At 44.5% G+C, this 23,907-nt stretch overlaps 1 protein-coding gene across 1 annotated transcript in view; it reads right to left on the bottom strand.

Moving 5' to 3' along the window:
- Nucleotides 1-13,631, bottom strand: part of SYN2 (synapsin II) — a gene marked incomplete at both ends in the record, with an annotated part of 151,398 nt that extends 137,767 nt beyond the window's left edge. The window contains one exon of the mRNA XM_082848859.1: nt 13,243-13,631. Within this exon, the coding sequence (XP_082704985.1) occupies nt 13,243-13,631 (389 nt within the window). The remainder of the gene's footprint in view (nt 1-13,242) is intronic.
- Between the last annotated feature and the right edge of the window lie 10,276 nt (nt 13,632-23,907).

Consider the following 23,907-nt stretch of genomic DNA (forward strand, 5'->3'; position numbering starts at 1 on the left):
TACTGCCTCTGAACACAGCCCATGCTTTTGCCATGTTCATGTTGTTTTTACTCTTCTTTTTGCTGTGCTTCATTCTCTAGGAAAAGGACTTGGGCAGAAAGAAACTAATCATTTGGTAAAGTGATAAAAAGCTTAACAAAGTCTATTCAGTCCCTAAAGCTACCCAACCACATCCTCCATCCTTCCTCACTATTTCCTTGGTGGGAAAATAATACTTTAGAAACTTCTATTTCATCTTCAAATGATAAAGATTGACTGCAAAATATGAAGACTAAATCTAGCTCCTGGCAAAAAATAAAAGTAACTTTATCCCTCTGCTCCTTGGTTACCTACATGATGGTGATGATAACAATGATTTTTTTATCCACATAGCACTTTAGAGTTTACAAAGCACTTTTATAACCTACTTTATTTAAATAAAGTCTCACAACAACCCTGGAAAGTATGCATTCTCATCCACATTTACACATAAGGACACCAAAGCTCAGGCGACCGCTAAGATTACATTCCTGTTCTCATATTCCTGGGATTCTCTGCAATAGATGAGGTTTATTCTTGACAACTTCCTACTACTCTTCTGAGCATCTCTCTCACCCCCTCTCCACTCCTCCATCACCAGGTATCTATTTTTTATTCCATCCCTATAGAGTATTGCTCTCGTACTGTGGTTATAATCTCCGATATGTTGCCTGAGACCACCACGGCATTGATGGTATTTATAAATCCTAGAAGTATTTATAAATTCCAGGAGGTATCCTTTACAGGTATTTATAAATTCCTAGAGGCCTCCAAGATTAGAAAGAACCAAAGAATGAATTTTAAATGGTGAAGATGTGAGAATGATATTTAGAGAAGGAGATTGTCCCAAGAAAGTCATATTCCTTCAACAATTTTTTGAGGCCTATCATTGGCCAGGCTGCTAAATGCTGAGCCAAAGAGTAAAACATGGCCCTTGCCCTGAAGGAACTCACAGCCCAGTGCAGACCCCACAGGTGTCAGTCCTACACAGAGTACTGACTCTAGCTCAAAGAATCTGACCCTTAACGTCACAATCACAGAAGTTTTTTGTCAAATTAGAGCAAATCCCCAAGAAGACATTCTACGCAGTTATCCATTCCTCTTCATTGACAATGAATATCCCATTCAAAATCAAACTGTCAAATTAGCAAATCAACCAATAAAATGCCAAAAAAACAGAGCAATCATTTCACATACTATATTTATAAACAAACATTAGGGAAAACATTCAACTCATGTGTACTCATAGAAATACATGGTAAAATAGCCAAATACTGCTTTCATACCTATCATATCAACACTTAAAAAGATAATACTGCATGCTGAAAAGTGAAGTGAATATAGCTGATGGACTGCAAACTGGAAAAACCTTTTATAGGAAGCAATATAGCAGTATCTATCAAAAGCTACATATATCATCATAATTTTTTTTTAAGCAACCCTCAGAAAGCCATAGCCCAGTGTCCCAAAGGCATTCGAAGTGTCAGGGATCAATGTGTCCTGCAATTCTCATTAATTCTGGCAACTAATTGCGCTCTTCATTGAGGTTTGAGCCAAGAGATCCCACGCTAAGAGTCGTATTATCATAATCTCTGATCAAATAGTTCATTTCCTGAAAACTGAGAATGCCTATGGTAGTACTACGTAATAATGTTGGAATATTGGAAGTCAACAGTTCTCTAATAGAAACATAATTGAATAAATCATGGTACAACAGTTATTAAAATATATAACTATTAAGACTAAATGACAATATGTAAACATTATTTACAAGTAGAAAAAACAAAATATGAAATTATAGCTAGACAACAATCACAACTATGTAAAAATATGTCTGCATTTGGACAAATATTGGAAGAGAACATAAAAATGTGACAGCAGCTGCTCTATTGCTATGGTGAAATTATGAGACAAACATGTTCTATTTAAAACTTCGTTTAATCATGTTGATATAATAATAAATCATACTTCATTACACTGCTTGTTTAATTGACTATCTTCCCAAATAAACCATAAGCTTTGTGAAGACAGGACAACGTCTCTTGTGTTCAGCACTATAGCACTAGTTCCCATGGAATACTTCATGAAGGAATTAATGAGATAAATGGGAAACCTCAAAATAATCCCCAAGAAGGAGAAAGGAAGTAGACCAGTAAAAACAAACAAAGGTGGGAATTCCCTGGCAGTCCAGTGGTTAGGACTTTGCGCTTTCACTGCCGAGGGCCCAGGGTTCCATCCCTGGTCAGGGAACTAAGATCCCACAAGCGTGAGGCCAAAAAACCCAAAACAAAACAAAAGGCTGATCTCTATGCCTGTTTTTAAGCTCTAACTATGGGAAAAACCAAATCAACTCATTGAAGAATCTCTGGGAAGTCTTTCTTCCCTCAAGGCCACCACCCAGACCTTTGCTCTTGAAGGGTCTGGAGAAAGGCACAGGTTCTGCTAAGTGGACACAGCAGCAGGGTGCTTCCACGATATTCAGGGAACATGAGCAGTCAGAAGGGACAGGAGCTTCAGATGCTTTCTCTACCCCAAACTCACTGCCCTTTGACTCCCAGAATCTTGCAAATAACTATAGTTGGAATTAAGGGGAAGAGGGAGGGGGCTGTAGCGAGAGGGACCGGCTATGTGGGAAAAAAAAAAAAAGGCAGAAGAAAATTGATCGGCGGGGAACAGTCTTTTTAGTAGGAACTTAAGTCTGATGCCACCCTGAGCTCTGGCTAAGAAATAAGTTTCCAGGTACAAAAGGATAATAAGAAGCTTTAAAGGAATTGAGCTCTGGAGTGAAAATCCCCTCTCCTGACAACTTAAAATCAGTCTGAAATACACCAGAGGCACCAGAAGGACTCTAAGTCATCAGAGTATTATAAGCATTAACAAAAAACACATAGGGAAAGGAGACAATCTTTAAGTTATTTTTCAACCAACCTACGCAGCACCTGTCACAGACCATACAGGCACTTTCCAGCTTAAGCAATTTCTTATCTGTTCTTGGTGCTTTGAGGCAAAAGGATCATAATTGATTAACGCAGAGCTTGGAAAGTTTAGCTGCAGAGAGAAAAGGGGCACTGAGTAAGGAGAAAAGGGTACAGAGAAAGAAGAATCTAGATTTTACATACAGCTCTACCTATTTCATGTAGTAACTCTAAGCAAACCACACTCTCTCTGAGCCTTGGTTTCCTAATCAAAACAGGCAACTATACCAACTTACCTCACAAGGTTAAGGTGACAATTAAATTAGATGATACATGCAAGTGGAAGTATATACTAAATTATAAAGTTTTACTTAAACATGTGACCTAATTACAGAATCACACATGCTACAGTTTCCTTCCAGGATGAAAGTTCAGTTCAGTGCATTTTTCAACCTGATCTGAGTGTGTAAGTAAGTCATCTGGTGGCTACAGGAAAACCAATCTCATCCCTCTTTGCCAAGTTTTTTCTTTTAAAGAGTAGACTTTTCATGTGGGTGTGGGGCAATAAAGAATGATTCTCTTTTTCCCCCAATCTTAATGCTAAAACTGTACTATTCATTACTTAGGGTCAGAGAAGATTTTCTATTTTCCAGCTTCTTCTATGAAAATGCAAAAACCTGTGAAAAGGGATTGCCAACAGCCATTAACAACTCACACTGAGCAAAGATTAACTCAGCCTGATGAAAATAAAAAGCTAGGAAATAAGGATGCCAACAACAATCTGGCCAATTCCCAGGAACCTCTGGATTTCAAGAAGGTTCCAACCACCAACCACTAAAATTTCCCCCCAATTCCCATATTGCAGCATCTAAAAATCTCTCAGACTATTTCTTATACTGAAAAACAAGACCTCATGTCCCAATTTTGTTTTAGAAAATATGTTCACCTCTGGAATGGGTCCCAGGTCACAGGAGTCCATGGACACAGAGTGAAAGGCATCAGTGGGGGGAGAAGACACAGAAAAGTGAAAAAACAAAATTCACCAGTTCCACAGTTCTAACTAGAATCAGCAGCCCTGATACTAGGGAAAAACCTATTGTCTCCCTCAAATTTCTACTCCTAATTAACTAGAAAAACTGCCCATGACAAAACTTAAGAGGAAATTAAGTGGGGAATTCTTCCTCATATCTACTCTCAGTCCCACCTGTTGCTACAGTTTCAGTCCATATATATTTAAATCTGTTGTGTATGTTACAGTTTGCAATCTGACCTCACAACAATCCTATGAAGAAAGTAGGGCAGCTTTTATTACTCCAACTTTAAGGATGAGGAAACTGAGATTCAGGGAAGAACAGAAGCTTGCTATGGCTGAATTAAACCCAGACCTTCTGACTCCAAATCTCCTGTGCTGTCCAAAACACCACGATGTTTCTTGAGGTCTTCTGGTTCCAGTCTTGCCAGAGAAGATAAATACCAGTCCCATCCTTCCTGTGACCACCTTCCATGGCTCTGTTCACTGGCTTTTTGTGTCAAATCTAGCAGTTTCTGCAAGAGAATCCCAAGGTAGCACTAAAGGGAAATCATTAAACTAAACACCCATGGAAAACAAAGTTTAATAAATGGCTGGAAGAACTAACATTATTGTTCACTTAATACAAGCTTCCAACTAAATTAGCTCACCATCTAGCTCTATGGCACCTGCAACTCAGTCTAGGAAGCCCACAGCAAAATACAGAAGATCCAAAGGCAGAGACCTGGGTGGGAGTCCTAACTTTGTCACTTCCTGAGTATGTGACCTTGGGTAACCTCCCCATCTTAATTCCTTCATATGTAAATGAAAATAACATTAATTACTGCCCCACAAATACTGTCGTATGGAGGATTAAATGAGACAATGGATGTGACAGTGCTCAAAGTATAAAGTTTCTACAAATAAGCCATCTCAAAAACATCTTCCCCCAAGACTGTTTCAAAACATTAGTAATCATTGTTTTCTAAACTATGTGCAACAAACTACTCCAAAACCAAAATGAAGGAATATTCATTTAGGCTTGCCCTATTTTTCAAAAATACTTTTAGTGTCACAGAAACCTGCCTACAAATGACTTTACTTGACTTGAAGGCTCCTATAAAGACTCACATGGTAAGCTGTTGCCTCAAAGTTGCTATGAAGATCTGCTTGTCGTGGTGGAACTTTTATTGAACATTTCCCAGGTCCCAGTCACATTAGGCATTTTGAGAGTTTACGTTCTCATAAGAATGAGAAATACTTTATCTCCTCTTTATAGAGGAAGAAACAAGTTCACAAAAAACAAGAAACTGCTCGAGGTAAAACAGGTGTCCGTGTTGCTGAGGAAAAGAAACACCAAGGTGTTAAGTGGCAAGGAGAAATTTGGAACACTGTTACCTAGTGATTATAGAGCATGGTGGATAAGAGCGTGGTCTCGGAGCTGCACTACCTGGATTCAAATCCTGAATTCACTATGCGTTTCTTCATTTGCAAAATTTGGTTAATAACAGTAATCTATTTCATAACTTAGTAAATCAGTTAATACATCTACTTAGAACACCTACCTAGCACATTGTATACTCGACACATTAGATATTATTGCCATCATTTCTCCCACCCCGCTTATCCAAACCTCTCTCCCTCTTTTCCCTGCCCTGAAACCTGTGTGCTGACTAGCCTAAAGCTCCCTTGCACACATTTTACTCACTGTTGTTTATGATTTTGCTCTTTCTCTTCCTTTTAACTGAAATGCCTCTCTCCTTCCTCACCAATCTAAATCTCACTCAGCCTTGAAAGCCTAGCTCAGACCTAGCCCCTTCTGTGAAATATTTTCTGACTTCACCAGCCCACAGTGATTTCTTCCTTCTCTGAACAAGTCTTTATACCGTCAAACGATCTAACCTTTACAAATCACTTGACTTCTAAAGTGGTTTCTAAAGGACTCTGAAGATAAATGATTTAGCTCAAATCCCTAATTTTTGAAAGAGAAAAAGAGGCTTAAAGTGTTAAACTGCCTATGGTGACACAAAGTTACACAGCAGAGTAGAGGCTTAACCCAGATATTTTAAATGTTTGCGATGCTCTTTCCACTAGATAATGCTAATTTTGTCTTCCTTGAGATTCCCTACAAGTTCTCAAAAGTGAAAGCATGTATTATATAATTGTCTGATTCCAAGTATTTCACTTACTTTGTAGCCTTCATGGAAACTAACACACTGGAGTTACTAGCTCTTTGCTAACTGATTAGCAGATCAATCTTTCACTGCTACCCTTTTGCCCCGCAGTTAAAATGTTAGTAAACATAGGACTCTCTAGAACTTAAATTCTCATCATTGGCTATTCCTCAGGGGGTGACAGGGACTGCAGAGGGAATTATATCCATATGTGTCCCTGAGTCACATCACAGGGTCCAACAAGAACAACAAAAAACTCATTCTATATCACTGAAACCTGGAAGTGTAAAAGAAAACAGTTTTCAGCTGTGCTATTGTAATATTAGGGCCCTCTAAGGATTCAAGTCCACAATAGAGAAAGGGGACTTCAATTTCCCCCCCCCCCAACAAAGGCCAAGCCTCTTTTTGTAGGATTAAATCGGGCTAAAGTTACCGCATAAAGTTGTTAGACCCCTTGAGCGGAGAAATAGATGAGAGGTATATATCCTGGAAAGGAATTAAAGCTGTGCTTGGGAGGAATGGAATGGAAGAATGGTCCTAGACAGAAAGAAAAAGGAAAGAACAGACTCTAAAATCTGAGAAAGGCCCCAGTAAACAAAAGACATCTTAGCGCCTAGGCTGAGAGAGGGGAAGAAGCAGAGAGCACAATAGCTGTTCTCCAGAAAGGAAGAGCAAGCGTGGGGTGTTCATGCACATCAGAAAAGGGCAAGCTGGAGAGCTTAATAGCTATTTAATATTTGGAAAGCGACTACTTTTATGAGTCTGTTTGTTCATCATTATGAAGATAAAATGAGACATTGGGTATGAATATGTTGTGCAAACTGTACAACACAGTGCACACGGCAGGGATCAGGAAATAAATGCTGTTAGCCAACACTTCAACATATGTATACAAAAGTTCTTAGAGCTATCAGGGAGACAGGAATTCAACCACAAGTCCACAATTCCCATTACTGAGTAGGAAACATACACAGTGGGCATTATAGGATTAGCCCCTTTTTTTCAGGATACCACATGGTAGCAACACTGTAAGAAAGGGGTACTGAATGGAGAGTACTCGAAGATGAGCTTTTCATCCAAGGACATGTTTAGCCATGTACTGACCTATGCCTCCCCTTCCAAAGATTTACAAGCATTACCACATAGAATAAATCATAGAGCTAAAGCTTTTGAAAGAAAATGGCACAAAAACTGTAACATGGAAATAATGTAGTGCTGTAAAGGATCTGAGAGAATGTTTCAATCCTCTCATTTGACAGAGTTTAGAAAATCAAACTCCAAAGAGGCAAAATGGTTTATCAAAGAATACACAGTGGCACATTTTTAATGGTACAAACATTTCTAACCCCAACATCTTCATTCCTCTCTGCTCCCACAGCATCCTATGCATACTAATTACCACAGTGTACTAAAATCCTACTTAAACGTCTGTCGTCTCCCCTACTCGACTGGAAGATCCCAGGGGACAAGGCCTATGCCCAACTTAACCTTATATCCCCAGCACCTGGCTTGTGTTTAGATGCTCCACTGCACTGAACATATCCCCGTTAAAACTGTTTTGTAAATATGAGGGAAAGTAGGCAATTCTGGAAAACTTGCTAATTAGGCCTCCATTACATTTTGCTTAGCAAGATATTGAAAAGGCTAATGTTACCATAGACCTCAACTTGGGTACAGAAAGACAGTAAACAATCTTAGGCAGACAGGGACACTAAGGTAAAAATGGGTCCCTGAAAGCAAGGTCATCATAGTAGCACAGTCCTACTAACTTTATTATATTGTTGGAGTTTGATGACTAGGTCTCTAATTAAGAGTCTCCTTCAACCATTTTACAATGACCTTTGCTGAAACAACAATAACACAAATAAGACAGTGAAACTGCTAGTGGGGATATAGTGCAATATGCTCATGTGGTTCTTTTTTAAGCACTTACAACTCCACAGTTGTAAGTGGCTCTTTAAAAGCAGCAGACACGGGCTTCCCTGGTGGCGCAGTGGTTGAGAGTCCGCCTGCTGATACAGGGGACACGGGTTCGTGCCCCGGTCCGGGAAGATCCCACATGCCGCGGAGCGGCTGGGCCCGTGAGCCATGGCCGCTGAGCCTGTGCGTCCAGAGCCTGTGCTCCGCAACGGGAGAGGCCACAACAGTGGGAGGCCCGCGTACAGAAAAAAAAAAAAAGGCAGCAGACAAAAACAGAATTTTCAAGGAGAAAAAAGGTTAAATTTAAAGAATCTACTCATAGAGTAACTTAAGAGTCAGAAGATGCGAATTCTGGTTTCCATTCTCTCACTAACTTCTTATTTGACCTTGGGCAAATTGTTCCTTTTCTCTGGGCTTAGAAGAAAGACTGAAATTCTAGATCCTAGTTCTGAGTAAATTTGAACAAGCCACTTTGCTTCTTCAGAACAAGATTTCCCCCATTTATGGGACTTCCCTGCTGGCACAGTCATTAAGAATCCACCTGCCAATGTAGGGGACACGGGTTCGAGCCCTGGTCCTGGAAGATCCCACATGCCGTGGAGCAACTAAGCCCCTGCACCACAACTACTGAGCCTGTGTGCCACAACTACTGAAGCCCGCACACCTACAGCCTGTGCTCCACAACATAAGAAGCCACCGCAATGAGAAGTCCGTGCACCGAAACGAAGAGTAGCCCCCGCTCACCGCAACTAGAGAAAGCCCGCGCGCAGCAATGAACGCCCAACGCAGCCAAAAAAATAAATTTATTTTAAAAATGTCCCCCATTTATAAAGTAACCCGGATTACCTTCCAGCTCTAATAACCTAGAATTCTAAGCTATAAGCTACTGTTGCTATGAACAATGAAATTCAACGTAATCAGTATGTTTGTGTTAGAAACAGGACATGTAGATAAAATATTTGGCAGAGAGAAGCCTCAAACCTCACTGGAGCTTTCCCCCCAAGTTTCAATTCAAATATTTTTCTAGAACTACACACAAGCACTGGCCCAGACTTCTGCGCTTCCCCTATTCTTAATGAAATGCCCAAAGACTGACCAGAAAAGAATGGGAACCGGCGCTTCCCAGATAATGCATCAACCGAGTCTCTTGGTTGTCTCCCTCTTTTCTACCAGTGCACTTTCCTTATACCATCCACTGTCTGGACTGAGCCAACCTATCTCTTTTGATTTAAATTCTTCAAGGCTCAGTTCAAATCTCACTATTTCCATGAAGCATTCCCTTCCTATTCTAGCCCACATCCATCTCTCCCTCTTTTAAACGTCTACAGTACAATACATTGTTGTGGTAGGGATTAAATGATATTTCTAAAGAACTCGGTATCACATGTGACATATAGCAGTTGCTCAAAAAGTGATAGTACTTGGTGTTGTTGCCACATCTTTAGCACTAATCACATACCCTTTAGTTCAGTGCATCTTAAATTTAATATGCATGTGAATCACCTGGAGATCTTATTCAAATGCAAAGTGTGATTCAGTAGGCGTCAGGTGGGACCCGATAATCTGCAGTTCAAAAAGCTCCTGGTTGATGCCTATTCTGCTGATCCAAGGACCATAGTTCAAATACAAAGGGAAGTTTTTAGTAAACTTTTTTTTAATGTATTTATCTTGTCTATCCAGCCAGATGGAAAGATCTTAGAAGAGAGATACTATGTCTCATTTTTCTTAGCATATATACTCTATACAGAGGTGTGCAATAAACATCTGTGGACTTATCAAATCTGCAATCTCTAGATACTCTAGATAATCTCTAGAATGCCTGTTATACTGATTTTCAAATTCAAACATTGAGACATTCGAGGTTGAAAAAGCTCACTTGATCACTGGAATTGGAATCACTGGAACAGAGGCAGGGGAGAATCTGAGAGAAAACTTACCTCATAACCAGTGAGAAGGTAAAACACAGAAAAAACAACATATGCAAATGGACGCTTGTTCCTTGTTTAAGCACAAACATCGTTAAAATGCAATATTAACTGCACTTCTAATTTAGGTACGAACCTTGAAAGAAGACATGCATTTCAGGCATATATATATATATATATATATATATATATATATATATATATATCAGTAATAATTAACTAAAAAGGTATATAATGAGCTTGATATCACGTTTTAGTGGAACAGAAATATTTTTCAGTGATCCGTTAATGTGCAAATGTGCAATTAACCTAAAGAGCTCAGGCAACCAATGAAAACACATTTCAAGCAAAAGAAAGAGAGGAACATCCTCCGATTTTCCCATCAACCTGGTCAGTGATATGATCCCCAGATTCCATTGCCCACAATTACACTACAGAAATTCAAAAGAATCTGCTGTGTATCAAGGCTGCTCTAAGACGCTGCCTATTTTAAGCCCTCCTTTAAATCTCCAATTATTTAAATACTTGTTAAAACCCTCCGTATTTTAGCATTCCATAATTCAAATGGGACCAATATTCTTAAATTTTACTCGGAGGCTATACTCTGACTTCCTATGCAAGCACCAGGAAAATAATATCAGGCATGTATGACACCTGCTCACAGAATACTATCTAGGTAGGTAAAACTGTGAGACTAATCTATTAAAATCAGTCTTTAGAGCAAAAAGCACCTTTTTAAGTCACTGAGCTTGTCATAAACAGGCATCTGCGCCTTAACTCATAGAGACCTTTCAATAAAGCCACTCACCAATACTTAACTGCGATGTTTTTAACAAATACAGACACCTTAAAAGAAGACAGACTCTGCAAAATTCTGAGAACTGCCATTAAGCACAGAAACACAGAAGCACAGAACTGCTGTCAAGCACTAGACTCAAACTGGGTTTATGAGTTTTAATAAATCAATGTTATTACTTTAGAGAAAATCAGAAAACAGTTGGGAGTCAGCCTACAGTAAAGTGGCTTCTATTTCTTCCATCCGAAGTCTAGTCTCCTGGGCAAGGCAAGTTCTGTGGTTCGTTCGTGCCAGGCAGGCAGTCTTCCTAGAGAATAATACTATCCAAGGAGAGTTTCAAGTCCCAAGCCACAGAAGCAGTTATAAACACATACCCATACAAATGAGTGTCTTCCTACCTGCGGGTACCTAACTAGTAATTACACCCAGAACAAATGCCTTCAACAGGAAAGGAGATCAGGACCACGTACAGGAGGGTCAAGATTCTTGCATAAAAAAATGAAGCACCAATTTCATTCTCATTTCTCCCCTCCTTTTCCTGGTCTTTCTTCAAGACTCATCCTTTGTGAAGCTTTCTCCAATAACTCTGACCCTTACTCTCAATAACTCTAATCACACCATTTATTGAAAGCCTGAAACACCAGTCTCAACTAATGATTCTAGATTCCTTTTTGTTAACTGTTTCATGTTTTCATTTTGTCTCCCAAATCTGAGTGAGTTCAGGCCCATACACTGCCTAGCCCCTAGAGGGGGCCAATTATTAATATTGCTAATAACATAATAATAATAATGAGGCAATATAACATAATGGAGTGGCAAAAGTGGAGTCAAGTAGGCCTAAGTTCAAATTCTGGTTCTACCATTTGACTGTGAACACATTACTTACTTTCTCTAAGCCTCAGTTTGGTGGTGAAAATTCAATAAGATATATATTAGTGCACCTAGTACAGGGTTTGGCATATAACAGATGCTCAATAAAGCTTAGCTACCTTCCCTTCCCATTTAATAAGCACTTGTTGATTTGAACTGAGTTAGAGTAATTCTCCTAGGGGACTGCCAATGGCACCATCATATACTCTCTTACCTTCCCCAGTACACTCTTGCGTGTGTCTGTGTCATTTCCTTACAAAGGTCCCTTCAGGTTTTCTACTCTGCTGTCCTAAGAAAAAGCCAACTACACAAGTCAGCAGGAGGGCATCTCCACATCTACATTTCACTTTTATCACAGCCACGCCAGCACTCTCTCCGTCCGGGTCTCCCAGTGAGAAAATGATAGAGAGAGAAAACCAGGGAAGCAGCCAGAAGAGGAAATGGAGATAAATAGCTCTGTGGTCCCTCTGTGCCTCCCTCTTGGGAGGAAAGACTTAGGTCTAGTCTCCAACCCCAACTCTTGTGAGGAGAGGAGAAAAAAACCCAAAAAACAAAAAAAACCTTGCCATGTTCCAGAAGAAAAAGCAACCCCTTTTCCTCACCTCTTCACTTCTTCAAGCCCTTCACCAGTCAATTCCACTATCACCTCCCACCCTAACCATCCCCTGGGTCAACTTCCTCCTCCATAAAACAGAGCCTCTTTTAACTAATTTGTCTTAAACAGACCTCATTCATGCTTTTATCGACCAGAGGTCACATATTCCCTCAGCCTTCAGCATTCCAAGTTGGAATATCCCTTAAAACAACAAAAAAGAAATTTTTAAGTTTCCCATCTTCTGCATTAAGGCACATCTCTTTATTTGTGTCCCTTTAATGATCCAGAATATTTAATGATACAGAATACCTCGGTCATCATCCTTCCAGCTGGAAAAAGTAACATCACTTCCACCCCAAAACACATACCCACCCCCCCAAATGTTTTTTTAATCCACAAATTGGAGATTTGGGGAAATACAAGAATATTTGGGGCTGCAGAAAATACAAGAATTGTATTACTCTTAAACGAGTTCACCATGCTGCACGGGAACAAGTCCATGTACACCTGGCTCCCACCAGCCTTAATCGGACCAGGCGAAAAAATACCCCCTCGCCCTCTCGCTTCCCCGCCCCCAACTACCCATTTCCATTCCTGATTCGCCCCGGGGCCCATAAGGCAGAACCTTTCTTGTTGGCCTTCACGTCCCTCGGGGGATCTGGGACCCTTTTCACGTCAGCTTTGATGTATCGAGGCAGAAAAGTCTGTTCCCTCCACCCCTCCCTCAAAAAAAAAAAAAAAAAAGACTCTATTTCTCAAGACTCTTCCCTGTTGGATAAAGTAGCTCCAGCATTTGTGTGCTGGGGGATTTGAGTCACCTGAGGGACTATTTTACCGCAGGCTTCACCTTTCCAGGCTGACCAGTGCCTCCCCCCGCCCTCGACACACACACGCCCGCTGGACCCCCTCTCCTCGCGGCGGGACCCCAGACCCTCGTTTTCGTTGCTCTGACACCTCCCTGAGAGCCGGAGCATCCTCGGAGCGGCCCCGAGCCCCGGGCGGCGCCGGCCGGGCACCTACCAGTCGGTGTGCGGCTCGTCGACGACCAGCAGCACCTTGGCCTTCCTGGCGGCGGCGGGCGCGGGCGCGGGCGCGTCCACCAGCCCGGCCGAGGCTGCCGTTTGCTTCACCGCCTGGGAGAGCGAGCTGAAGAAGCTGCTGCCCACCGACGGCGCCGGGGCCGGCTGCGGCGCGGGCTGCGGCGCGGGCGCCGGGGCGGGCGGCGGCCTCCGCTCGGGGCCCGGCGAGGCGACCGGGGGCGCAGACGAGGCCGAGGCCGCGCCCGGGCCGGGGGGCGGCGGCGGCGGCGGCTGCTGGGGCTCCGGCCGCTGCAGGTCAGTCATGTAGCCATTGGGCAGGTTGGCGATGAAGCTGCTGTCGGACAGTCGGCGCCGCAGGAAGTTCATCATCTGGCTTGAAGGGCTGAGGGCGCGCGGGGCGGCGGAGCCGGGAGGCGCGGAGGACGAGACGGAAGCGGCGGCGGGGGCTGAGGCGGCTGAGGCGGCTGAGGCGGTAGAGGCTCGGTCCGAGGCGCGCAAGCCAAGCAGACAGCCGCGGCCAACTGGGCCGGGCGGGCGGGGAGGTGCGAGGCTCAGCGCCAGGGAGAGGGCGGAGCCGGGGGCGGGGGCACAGGTTGCCCCGCCCCGCGCCGCAGAGCCGGCGCCGCCCCAGACTCAAAGCCTGTTCAGCCGGCTGTGAGCAGCGGGCCTTCGGGGGCTGGGGACACGCGGTCTGGGGAGCACCAGGCCTCCTGAGACCTGAGCGTGGCTCTCTGGGGAGGGCGTGGAAGCTAGTCCTGCTCCCCAAGAATAGGGACAAGAGAGCTCAGAGCACCTACCACCTTTTTGACTGGGGGAGAAAAGAACCGTGTCCGGGAAACTGTCCCCACTCCCTTTGAAGGAAAGAAAGGTGTCAACCTCCCCACCCTGAGGTGTGAACGAAGCCATTCCCCTCGCGCGCGCGGACATGCACACACGCACACACACACACACACACACCCTATAGTGAGATGAAAAAGAACTATCCCTTCCTCAATGCTGGGAGAGAAAGACATTCCCCCCTACCCTAAGGTGACAAGACAAGACCTAGTGGGGAAGCGAAGGGTCGTCTCCTCTACTTTGGGGAGAAAGGGGGTGGGACGCAGACCCTCTCCACCTGTCTTGGAAGGATGTGTGGGATGCGCTTTCAGCACCTGAACCTTAGGGATGGCTCACCTCAGAGCACCTACTCCTCTCCCCCATCTCTTGCACAAGAGAGAGGAAACATGTGTAAGTCTGGAGATCCCCCTATGCAGGACCCCTGAGTGGGATATCTAAGGCTCTGCCACCCCTTCTGCGTTCTTGCTTACAGGCATTGGTGTATCCTATGTAGTAACAAGAAGGTCACCTCTTTAAGATCTTTCTGTTTGTTTTTTCCAGTTCATTCATTGGCCAGATCTGCCTCGACCTCCATGAAGGCTTTCTGATTACCACCTTCCCATGGGCACTCCCTGAATCTTGTATGCCCCATGAACCTTTGTTTTCACCTCTCAGGAGATATACTTTTAATCCCTATGTTGAATTGCAGCAGGGCTCAGCAGATATACCTTACATTCAGACCACTCTGCGTGATACGTGACCTTGGGCAAATCAGCCCTCTGAGCCTCTTTTCCTGAGCCAGTAAAAGGAGATAACACTTTTCAAAGTTGTTACACAGAGTAAGTGAGAGCATGTATGTAAAGCACCTGGCAAACAGTAGGCATTCTAGTAGTGGTGGCAAGATTCTCATGCTTTTTTTTTTTTTTTTTTTTTTTTGCCGTACACGGGCCTCTCACTGTTGTGGCCTCTGCCGTTGCAGAGCACAAGCTCCGGAAGCGCAGGCCCAGCGGCCATGGCTCACGGGCCCAGCCGCTCCGTGGCATGTGGGATCTTCCCGGACCGCGGCACGAACCCATGTCCCCTGCATCGGCAGGCGGACTCTCAACCACTGCGCCACCAGGGAAGCCCAAGATTCTTATTCTTATTGGAACTAGTTCTCAGTAAGTATTTATTGGGCTGAATGGAATCAATGAGCAGCTTGTCACTAATGTTGGCAGGCAGTTCTTGCTTCCTACATCCCAGCTGGCACTCAGCTTGGGCACTGGAGATGGACAAACCAGCCCTGAGCCAGAGACCCAGTGATGTCCAAGAGGTCTTCGGTCAACGATAGTTATACAGTGGTCCTCCCATCTCCCATGTGCCAGGCATGGTTAGAGCTGGATAGACTGACATGAATGGAAAGTGTCCCCTGTTTGCTAGTTCACCGTCTATGTGGGCTAGAGGGGGAGAGTGGGGAGGACAGACAAAGAAACAATCACCACAATAAGATGGGCGAGGTGTTTTAGGAGCACCAGAGAGCGAGGGATTCATTCTGCCTGTGAGGCTTAGGGATACCTTCTCAGAAGATGTGATATTTGAGATGGGTCTTGAGGCATCTGAAACGGTTTACAATCAGAGAAGAGGGAAAGCAGTCAGACAGAGAAGGCCTGCGGAATGTTCCTTGATGACTCCTCCAGGAAGCCTCCCCTCAGTCCTCCAGGGTGGGCTGTTTCAATGCCTGTGCTTGGTTTCGTCATAGCCCCTGAAGAAATGATAATAAAATATTCTGGTGACTAGAATATAAGCTTTTCAATGATGGGGTTGTGTCTCAGTCATCTTTGGACCCCAACACCAAGCACAGTGCCTGATACATAGCAAGGACTCTGCTGTTTAAGAATCCAGCTCTACTCTTACCCAACTCAGTTCTTGTGTTTATTGGAGAATAAAACTGATGTCACTAATAACTTAAGTAAATAAACTCAGTTTAATGTATTAAACTGAGTATTTTTTAGAAAATGAGAGGAATCTTTTCCAAAGGCATGAATCTCTACTGATGGGATTTCAGACACTGTATCACATTAAGTTTTTTGAATGAGTGGGTTGTCTTTTTTTATAATTTCACTAATTCCCCCCTAACCATTAAGCTTGTAGAGCACGTATAATATTTAAAAATCAACCAATTAACAAACATGTTTTGAGTACCTAATACACACAAGGCATCATGCTAGGCACTGGAGGGTAAAGGAGATTCAAGATGAAGAAAATCCAAGTTCTGCCCATAAGAAGACAACTCAGAAACACGTGAACACATAATTAGCAATAGCAGAGCGTCTGTGTGTGACCAGAAAGTGGAGCAGGCAGTGAGGATTAAAGGAGGCAGAGGAAGAAGAGATTTCTGGGGTAGGAGGAGAGTTCACAGGAGCGGTAGAGCCCAGGCCGTGTAAAATGGGTGGAATTCAGAAAACCAGGACAGCATAGGGGAGACAGTCAAGACGGAGGAGATGGCAAGAGCAAAGTCAGGGAAGTTGGGTTGGATAAGTCATAAGAATGTATAGATCTATTCCTTGAAAGCAAAGACCCTCCCTGTATTATCACTATACTCCTTAAGCCTTAGAATAGCACCTGGCATGTAGAATGCACTCCAATATTTGTAAGAGGGGTTCCGAGAGGCTGTACTTGTGTGTGTGTTTATTTTGTTGGTGTCTGTCCAGCTATAGTTTTAGAGGGCAAGCACCTCACAGTGAGGAATTCTGTCTGCTGCTTCTCTCACAATGATCTGCAAAGCCTGATGTAACATTCAACACACAGGAAGTATCCCAGTCTTGGGTAATAGATCAGAACGTTCCCAGAGAACTGCTTACCTATAGATTCCTTCACTGATACAATGGAGGCCCACAAGACCATTAAAAATATTTATCAAATATTCCACTAATTTATAAGTATTTTCTGGTAGGTTTTAATAAGAATATTACTCTTATGGAAGAACAGAATATTTTCTTATGATTGGGCATGGGTGGTTATTAATCAGCTCAATATAATCAGAAGATTTTTGTTAGTTGGCACAAATGTAAATCACAGCCGATTAAAACAATATCCTCCGTGTTCCACTGAGTCCTTGCCAGGAAGTATCTTTAGCGTGCAAAGACACTGTATTATAAATGGGCTTGGGTTTTCAATGAGCTGTAATGAAAATCTTTCCCGTATCCTTACCTGTGGATCTAGGTTCCAGATGCAGGGAGAATATAGCCCTCTTCATCTATCTTATATCCTGCCTTTTCTCTGGAATTGAAGAGGGAGCAGGATTGGGAAATGCTATAAAATATAAAATTCTGGTGCAGTTAGGGCCTTTTCTACCTATCTCCCTCTGAGACCAACCAGCCATTCCCCATCTCCAGGTAGAAGGCATTTCTCCCAGAACAATCAGTGAAGAAGTGGGGACGGGGGATCTCTCCCATCTTTCTTTCTTTCTTTTTTTTTTTTAACATCTTTATTGGAGTATAATTGCTTTACAATTGTGTCTTAGTTTCTGCCGTATAACAAAATGAATCAGCTGTACATATATATATATATCTCCCCATATCCCCTCCCTCTCACATCTCCCTCCCACCCTCCCTATCCCCCCTGTCTAGCTGATCTCCCTGTGCTAATCATTCAGTGACTGACTAAGCCCTGACGGACTATTCTGATTCTATCAGAATCTCGGAAGTCTCTTCCAGTTCTGGAAGCCTGGGACTCTTTGAGGTCCTTCCTTGTGTAATCTTTATCTTCCCACTGAATTGTAAACACAAGTAAACACCTGGCGACTGCAGATGAAAGAATCCTGCTAAACTCGGGAACCAATTTACATGCTTTACCGCGCCCTCTGATTTCTCTCTTCCCCTTGAGCAACAGTGCGGCAGAGAAGGCTCACAGGGAGCCAGGCTGGGTACAGGTCGGAGGAGCAATTGAAGTGCCTTTTACAGGCAGAGCTCAAACACAAAGCTTAAAGGGAAACCTCGGCACACTGTCTTGGTTCCTCCCAAACAAGGAAGTTTGCTGGAACATGCCAACCTTGTCCCTTGCTCATGCCTCGGGATCAGGGACCCCCTTCAGACCCAGCTGCCCTAAAAAGAAGTAGAAGGAGTTTGGGGTTGAGGAACTGTGGGTTCTTGTCCTGGCTCCGTCACTCGTTGGCTTTGCAGATTTGCAACAAGTTGCTTGGCTCCCTGGGCCTCTTATGTAAAGCGGGGGTATTAGGTCTTCCTCGGGCCTCTCATGAGATAATATGAGAACACTTTGAAGGCGACAAAGCTTTCCTGGAAGAGCCATCATTATTGCTCCCATACTACCTTGTTACCTGCCGTTTGGAGAACCCGGTTGAATTGAGGGTTTGCCATCTCTATTCAGGTGGGCCTTGGTGACCATCAGCCCTGGGGATGCCCTCCTCCTCCACTCTGCACAGAAGATGGCTATGTCCTGAGCTTTGAATTCTCCGAATGTGGCACATCAGCTGGGCCACTTAGCTATACTCACGAATCACACAAATATAAGTTCAACTCCTAAATCTGCCTAGTGGTAACTGTGTCGCTCTGAACAAGTCACGTTCAGCCTCAGTTTCCTGATCTGTAAAACAATGGTGATAATTATCATAACGACCTGGAAGGACTATTTCAAGAGCTAAATAAGATCAAGTATATGAGTGTATTTTATCAGCCATAAAGCACTGTGCAAATGTTAGCTATTAATATTTCTGATGCCAGGGGAATCACAGAACTTGCCAGTAGCACAACTAAATAAAAAAAAGGACTCTCCTCATACATGTGTATCCCCACGTTACACACCCAAGAGAATTCATAGAAGGCACGAGGTCGACCTCTGCCGCTACTCCCAGGCTTAGTCATACCTGCCCAAAATAAATGCAACAACCACTTCAACTATTGGCTTCTACCTTTCTGGATGACCTTGAAAAGACACTTCACTTCTGTCTCCAGGCTTCCATTTCCTGGCCTGGAAGATGAGGGAGAGGGAGCTAAGCTGGGCGATCCTCAAGGTCTGGTGTTGTGGGATTCTCTGGGTGGGGCCCCGCAGGGAGAAATAAGCACCTGACGTCACCGGGCTGAGCCAGGGAACACAGGGGCGAACACTGAACACTGAGATGGCTTTAGGAAGAGAGAGAAGCCGGGGCACCCAGAAGAAACACAGGTGGCATGACTTCTAATTCCAATACCCCTGACTTAAGGGAGTCAGAGATGGTCCCCTTGCCAAGTCTCCATTTCTCTGACAGTATTGGGGACATCATAATAGCTACAACTGATTAGATGCTGACCAGTTGCCAGAAACTGTCCGTGTGTCATCTCATTTAATCTCCCACAAGGGAGGTGTTAAATATCCCCCTTTTACCAATGAAGCAATTAGACTTCAGAGAGGGTACACCAACTAACATGAGATCTTTGAACTAAAAAGTTACAGAGCTAGAAGTCAGGTCTCGTTGTCCGCAAAGCCCATGAAATTCTGCACTAGGGTGTACTGACAGCCTCCTTAGAAAGGTGTCATCCATCAGCAGCTTGCCTAATAAACACATTTATTGGAAGCCATGGAAAATGTAATATGCCCCCTGGGCCCTCCTCAGCTTTCCTGCCATCTCCCTTTGCCCAGATTCCTTCAGACACAGGAGGCTTGGAATCCTGTATAAACATTCCTGCCCCAGCAACAAGCTAGCCTCAAGCAAGAAGAATCTAGCTGATGAGACACCCCTCCCCCATGCACCCCACTCCTACTCCCACCAAGCTTGGACCACAGCTCCCCACAGAGCAGCTCTGGCCTCTTGTGGGATGCTGGTGTATTGGCTGTTGCCATGGTGATAGAGGAACATTTCTGTCATGTGCGCAGGAGCAGCACAGAGTGGGTTTCCCTGCCTGGGAAGCTCAGAGGATTCATCAGAGGTTGCTTTTTAGCAGCATCTGCACACCACTTCATGGATAAATAAAAGAGCATCCCTTCCACTTAGCATTTAATCCCACTGCAGGGAAGGAGCTGAGCTCTCTGTACAAGTCGGTGCAGAAGGCAACCCCTTCCTTCTACCTCTGGTACAGTTCCTCTTCAGGGAGGTGCCTTCCAGGTGGTAGGAAGAGATATTTACAAGATGCCAGTAAATTAGCTGTTTACAGAAAGTGAGCAGCCCTTGACTCCCCATCCTGCTGACCACTCCCAGACTGTGGATCAATTAGATCTTTAGTGTCAGACCCATGCAGGTTTATCCTCTGCTTCAGCCACCTATTAGCAAGGCAGCCTCATGCAATTTCATTAATGAGACTCAGTTTATTTATCTGTAAAGTGGGGTTAATCATTCTTTGCAGAGTTATTGAAGAATATTGAGATCATGTAAAAATACTGCCCAGTACAGTGTCTGGCACATGGTAAGTGCATATCCATGATAGCAATTATTTTTTAAAAAGAAATGTAATGAAACTTATGTTCTGATTTGGAGACAGACTAATATTTGAATCCCTGGCTCACCACTTAATAGCTCAAGAGCTATGTAATATTCTGCAGTCAATTTTTTTTGAGTCTCCCATTTTCTGAAGAGGTCAGGATGAGATTCATAGACTCAGACTCTATGTGAAGATTTTATTTAGAAGGTATGGTTATAATATCTCTGCTGAGAACCTGAGGATCTGGGCTAAAAAGAAAAAGACATCTCTTTTGGTGAAATGGCATGAGGCATTGATGGCATTACTCCTTAACGTAAATATCCGTACATTGAGAAGAACCTTTCCCACCTCCAACACATTGTATGAGTTCCTGCGTGGCTGTCCCCCAGGGAAAGGTTCCTCGGTGCCAGGGCCAGCTCTGAGCAGATGGCCCCACTTCTTCTTCTCTTGAAAACAGCCAGCTCCAGGGATTGGAGAAAAATAGAGTCATAATCCAAGGTCAACACTTGACTGTCGTTTTAATGAGTGTGATTCAGCCTGAAAGTCCATCAGTACTCTCTCTCCAACCCCTCCCCTTCACTCTGTACATCTTCAGGACTCTGCCAGCACTAGAGGCCCTCTCGAGGGCTGAAGACACCTGGCTGGCTTGCCTGTCTTCTGTTCCTGATCAGGAGTGGGTCAGTACTACTATTTCTTGGTTTTTATCTTCTCCCTACACTGCCACTGTCTTTTCTCATCTCCAAAATAGCATGTGGTCCATTTGAAGCAGACTAGCAGTAGGCTGTCTGCCAGCACCCTCATTTCTCGGAAAATGGAAGGCATCCCCCATCCAATTATCTAAAAGTCCCTTTGCCTGGTGATTCAGCCAACCCCTCCAACAAAAGCCAGCCCTGGGTGTCCTAAAGGCACCTTGAACAGATTGATTGTAATTCAACGCTTCACACGTTGCCTTGAATTCTTATAACAGCTCTACAAGGTAGGAATCACATGCTCATTTAAACAAATGAGGAAACAGAGGCTCAGAGAGGGGAAGGGACTTTCGCAAGATCATACAGCCTGTCATAGAAGAGCTGAGATGCAAACTGTAATTTCCAGCTCTAGGAGGAAGTGTTGAACACTCACTTGCCACTTGCTTTTCTCACAAGCCATAGTGAGTGCTTTGGAAAGTGCTAGAGTTTAAGAGAGCGTGGCAGCCGTGGGTTCCAGAAAATCAGCCCCATGTCATCCCTAGTGTGCCTCCAAGCCTTTGCTCAAGCTGTTCTGTCTGCTTGGGATACCCTTCCCCACGCCTTCTAGCGTGGCATGGTGGAAAAACCACAGGCTCTGCAATAGACAGAGCTCTTTTGGAATCCTGTCTGTACCACTTGCAGCTTTATGATCTCAGACAATTTATCCAATCTCTCTGAGGTTTTCTTCCTCCGTAAAGTAGGGCTGTCTACGTCATAGTATTGTCACGAGGATTCTCGCAGAAAGGGCCTGCCTAGCATGGTGCTAGTGACTATAACCAGCCCTTCCGGATGAGCTCAGGCACCACCATCTCTGTGAAGCCCTCCCTGACTGCAACTCCTGTCTCCATGCCCTAACATTCATTCATTTTTTCTTTCTTTCTTCATTCAACAAGTATTTGAAATACATAAATAACTCAATCATAGTGCTCAGCACACCATACTGTAATTATTGGGTCATCGTGCTCTGTTTCCCTCTTTAGACTGGGATCTTTCTGAGGGCAAGAATTTCAACTGAGTCATTTCTGAATCCTGAATGCCTAGTCCAGGGCCTGGCAGGAGAAAGGAAGGGAAAAAGAAAGAAAAAGGAAAGAATAAAAGGAAAGACAGAAGGAAAAGAAAACAAGGCACAGGACTGCTTATGACAATCTGCTACCCCAAAACGCCTCGTCTCTATATCCAGGCAGACAGGAAAGGCACCTGGTCCCCCACAGCATCCTCTGAGAACGCATCCCGATTCCTCCATTGACGGGAGCCAACAACTGGATGAGAATATCAAGGACCGCCGGAGTAGGAGGCCTCGGATGAGCCCCACATCGAGAGTGGAGCCGGTGGGAAGGCGCAGCTGCGAAAAGGAAAATTCCGTCTGTGCCGCCGCTGGGGATAGACTGCCATCCCAGGCCTGGTAATGGCGCGTGCGGGCTGCGGGCCGCGCCCCGCGCCCCGCCCACCTCTGGTCCCGGCAGCTGCAGCCCTGGCGACCGCTCAGCCCGGCGGGCGGGGGAGGCATCTACCGTCTCAGCCGGGAGGGTGGAGGCTCGCCCGTGTTGGCTGGCTAGAGTGGAGTGTGCTGAGCGCCAGAGCGGGAGCTGGGAGCCCCAACCCTCGGGCAAAAGCATCAGGGAGGGGAGAGGAGAGGAGAGGAGGGTCTTCTTCCTCTCTGCTCCCCAGACAGTTCCCCTGCCCACCACCAGATGGGCAGGGGAGACTTCTAAAAAATTCCATTCTAATCCCACACCCCTTTCTCCACCAAGGGGGAAGCCACTTGATATCCGTGATTCTCCACACCACCTGACTAGCTCATCTCCTGGTCTTCCTTGAATGGCTCTGCAGCCATATTCAACTTCTTTCTGGTCCCCAAACAAGGCATGCTCTGTCATACCTCTGGGCCTTTCTCATGCTGTTTCCTCTTCCAGGAATGCACTCTGCCCATGCTTCGCTGTGTGGGGTCAGTTTTCCAGAGGCAGACCCTGAGACTAGGATTCGAGCACAAATAGTTTGCTTAAGAGGTGACCTAGGAAGCACAAGTGGGAACATGGACAAGCGGGACCCAGGAAGGGAAGGAAGCCAGGAAAATGTGCATTAGGAAGCAAGTTATCCCTTTGAGCAGCTGGAGCCCAATCCCACTGAGCAACCCTGGTAGATATTGTAGAACACGTCTCGGAGCTGTCCCACTCAGTGGGTGAGAAACTGGGGCATTTATCCACCAAATTCCATTCCAGATTGGTTGAGGACTGCTCCTGGGAGCATTAACTACCACCACCATCCCTCCCCGACACCCTGGCATCCTGCCCTGTGCAAGAGCCAGGCCCATCCCACCAACAGAGCTAGCTCTCAAGTAGAGCCTTACAGGGCACTAGTACCATCTGCTACTCTTGCCAAACTAGCTAACTACTCCTTATCTTTTAAGGCCTAGCTCAAAAGCCAATACCTCTAATCCCAAATAAATTCCAGAGCCTCCTCCTCTGCATTCCCATGGCATGTTGAACACAAGTCTATTGAATATTTGTCCTTATTCATTATAGTGATTTTCTGCCTATCTTCCCCACTGGATGGCTCCTCTAGGGCAGGATTTGTGACTTTATTCATTTCTGTGTACTCAACGCCCAGCACAAGATGGCACATAGATAATAGGTGCTCATTAAATATTAGTGATGGTCAAGAATGCTAACGAATATTGACGAGTTCCAATACCAGCCCAAGATTCAGTTTCTC

This window comes from Leucopleurus acutus (genome assembly GCF_964270905.1).
Source record: "Leucopleurus acutus genome assembly, chromosome: 10".
In the NCBI taxonomy this organism is placed as follows: Eukaryota; Metazoa; Chordata; class Mammalia; order Artiodactyla; family Delphinidae; genus Leucopleurus; species Leucopleurus acutus.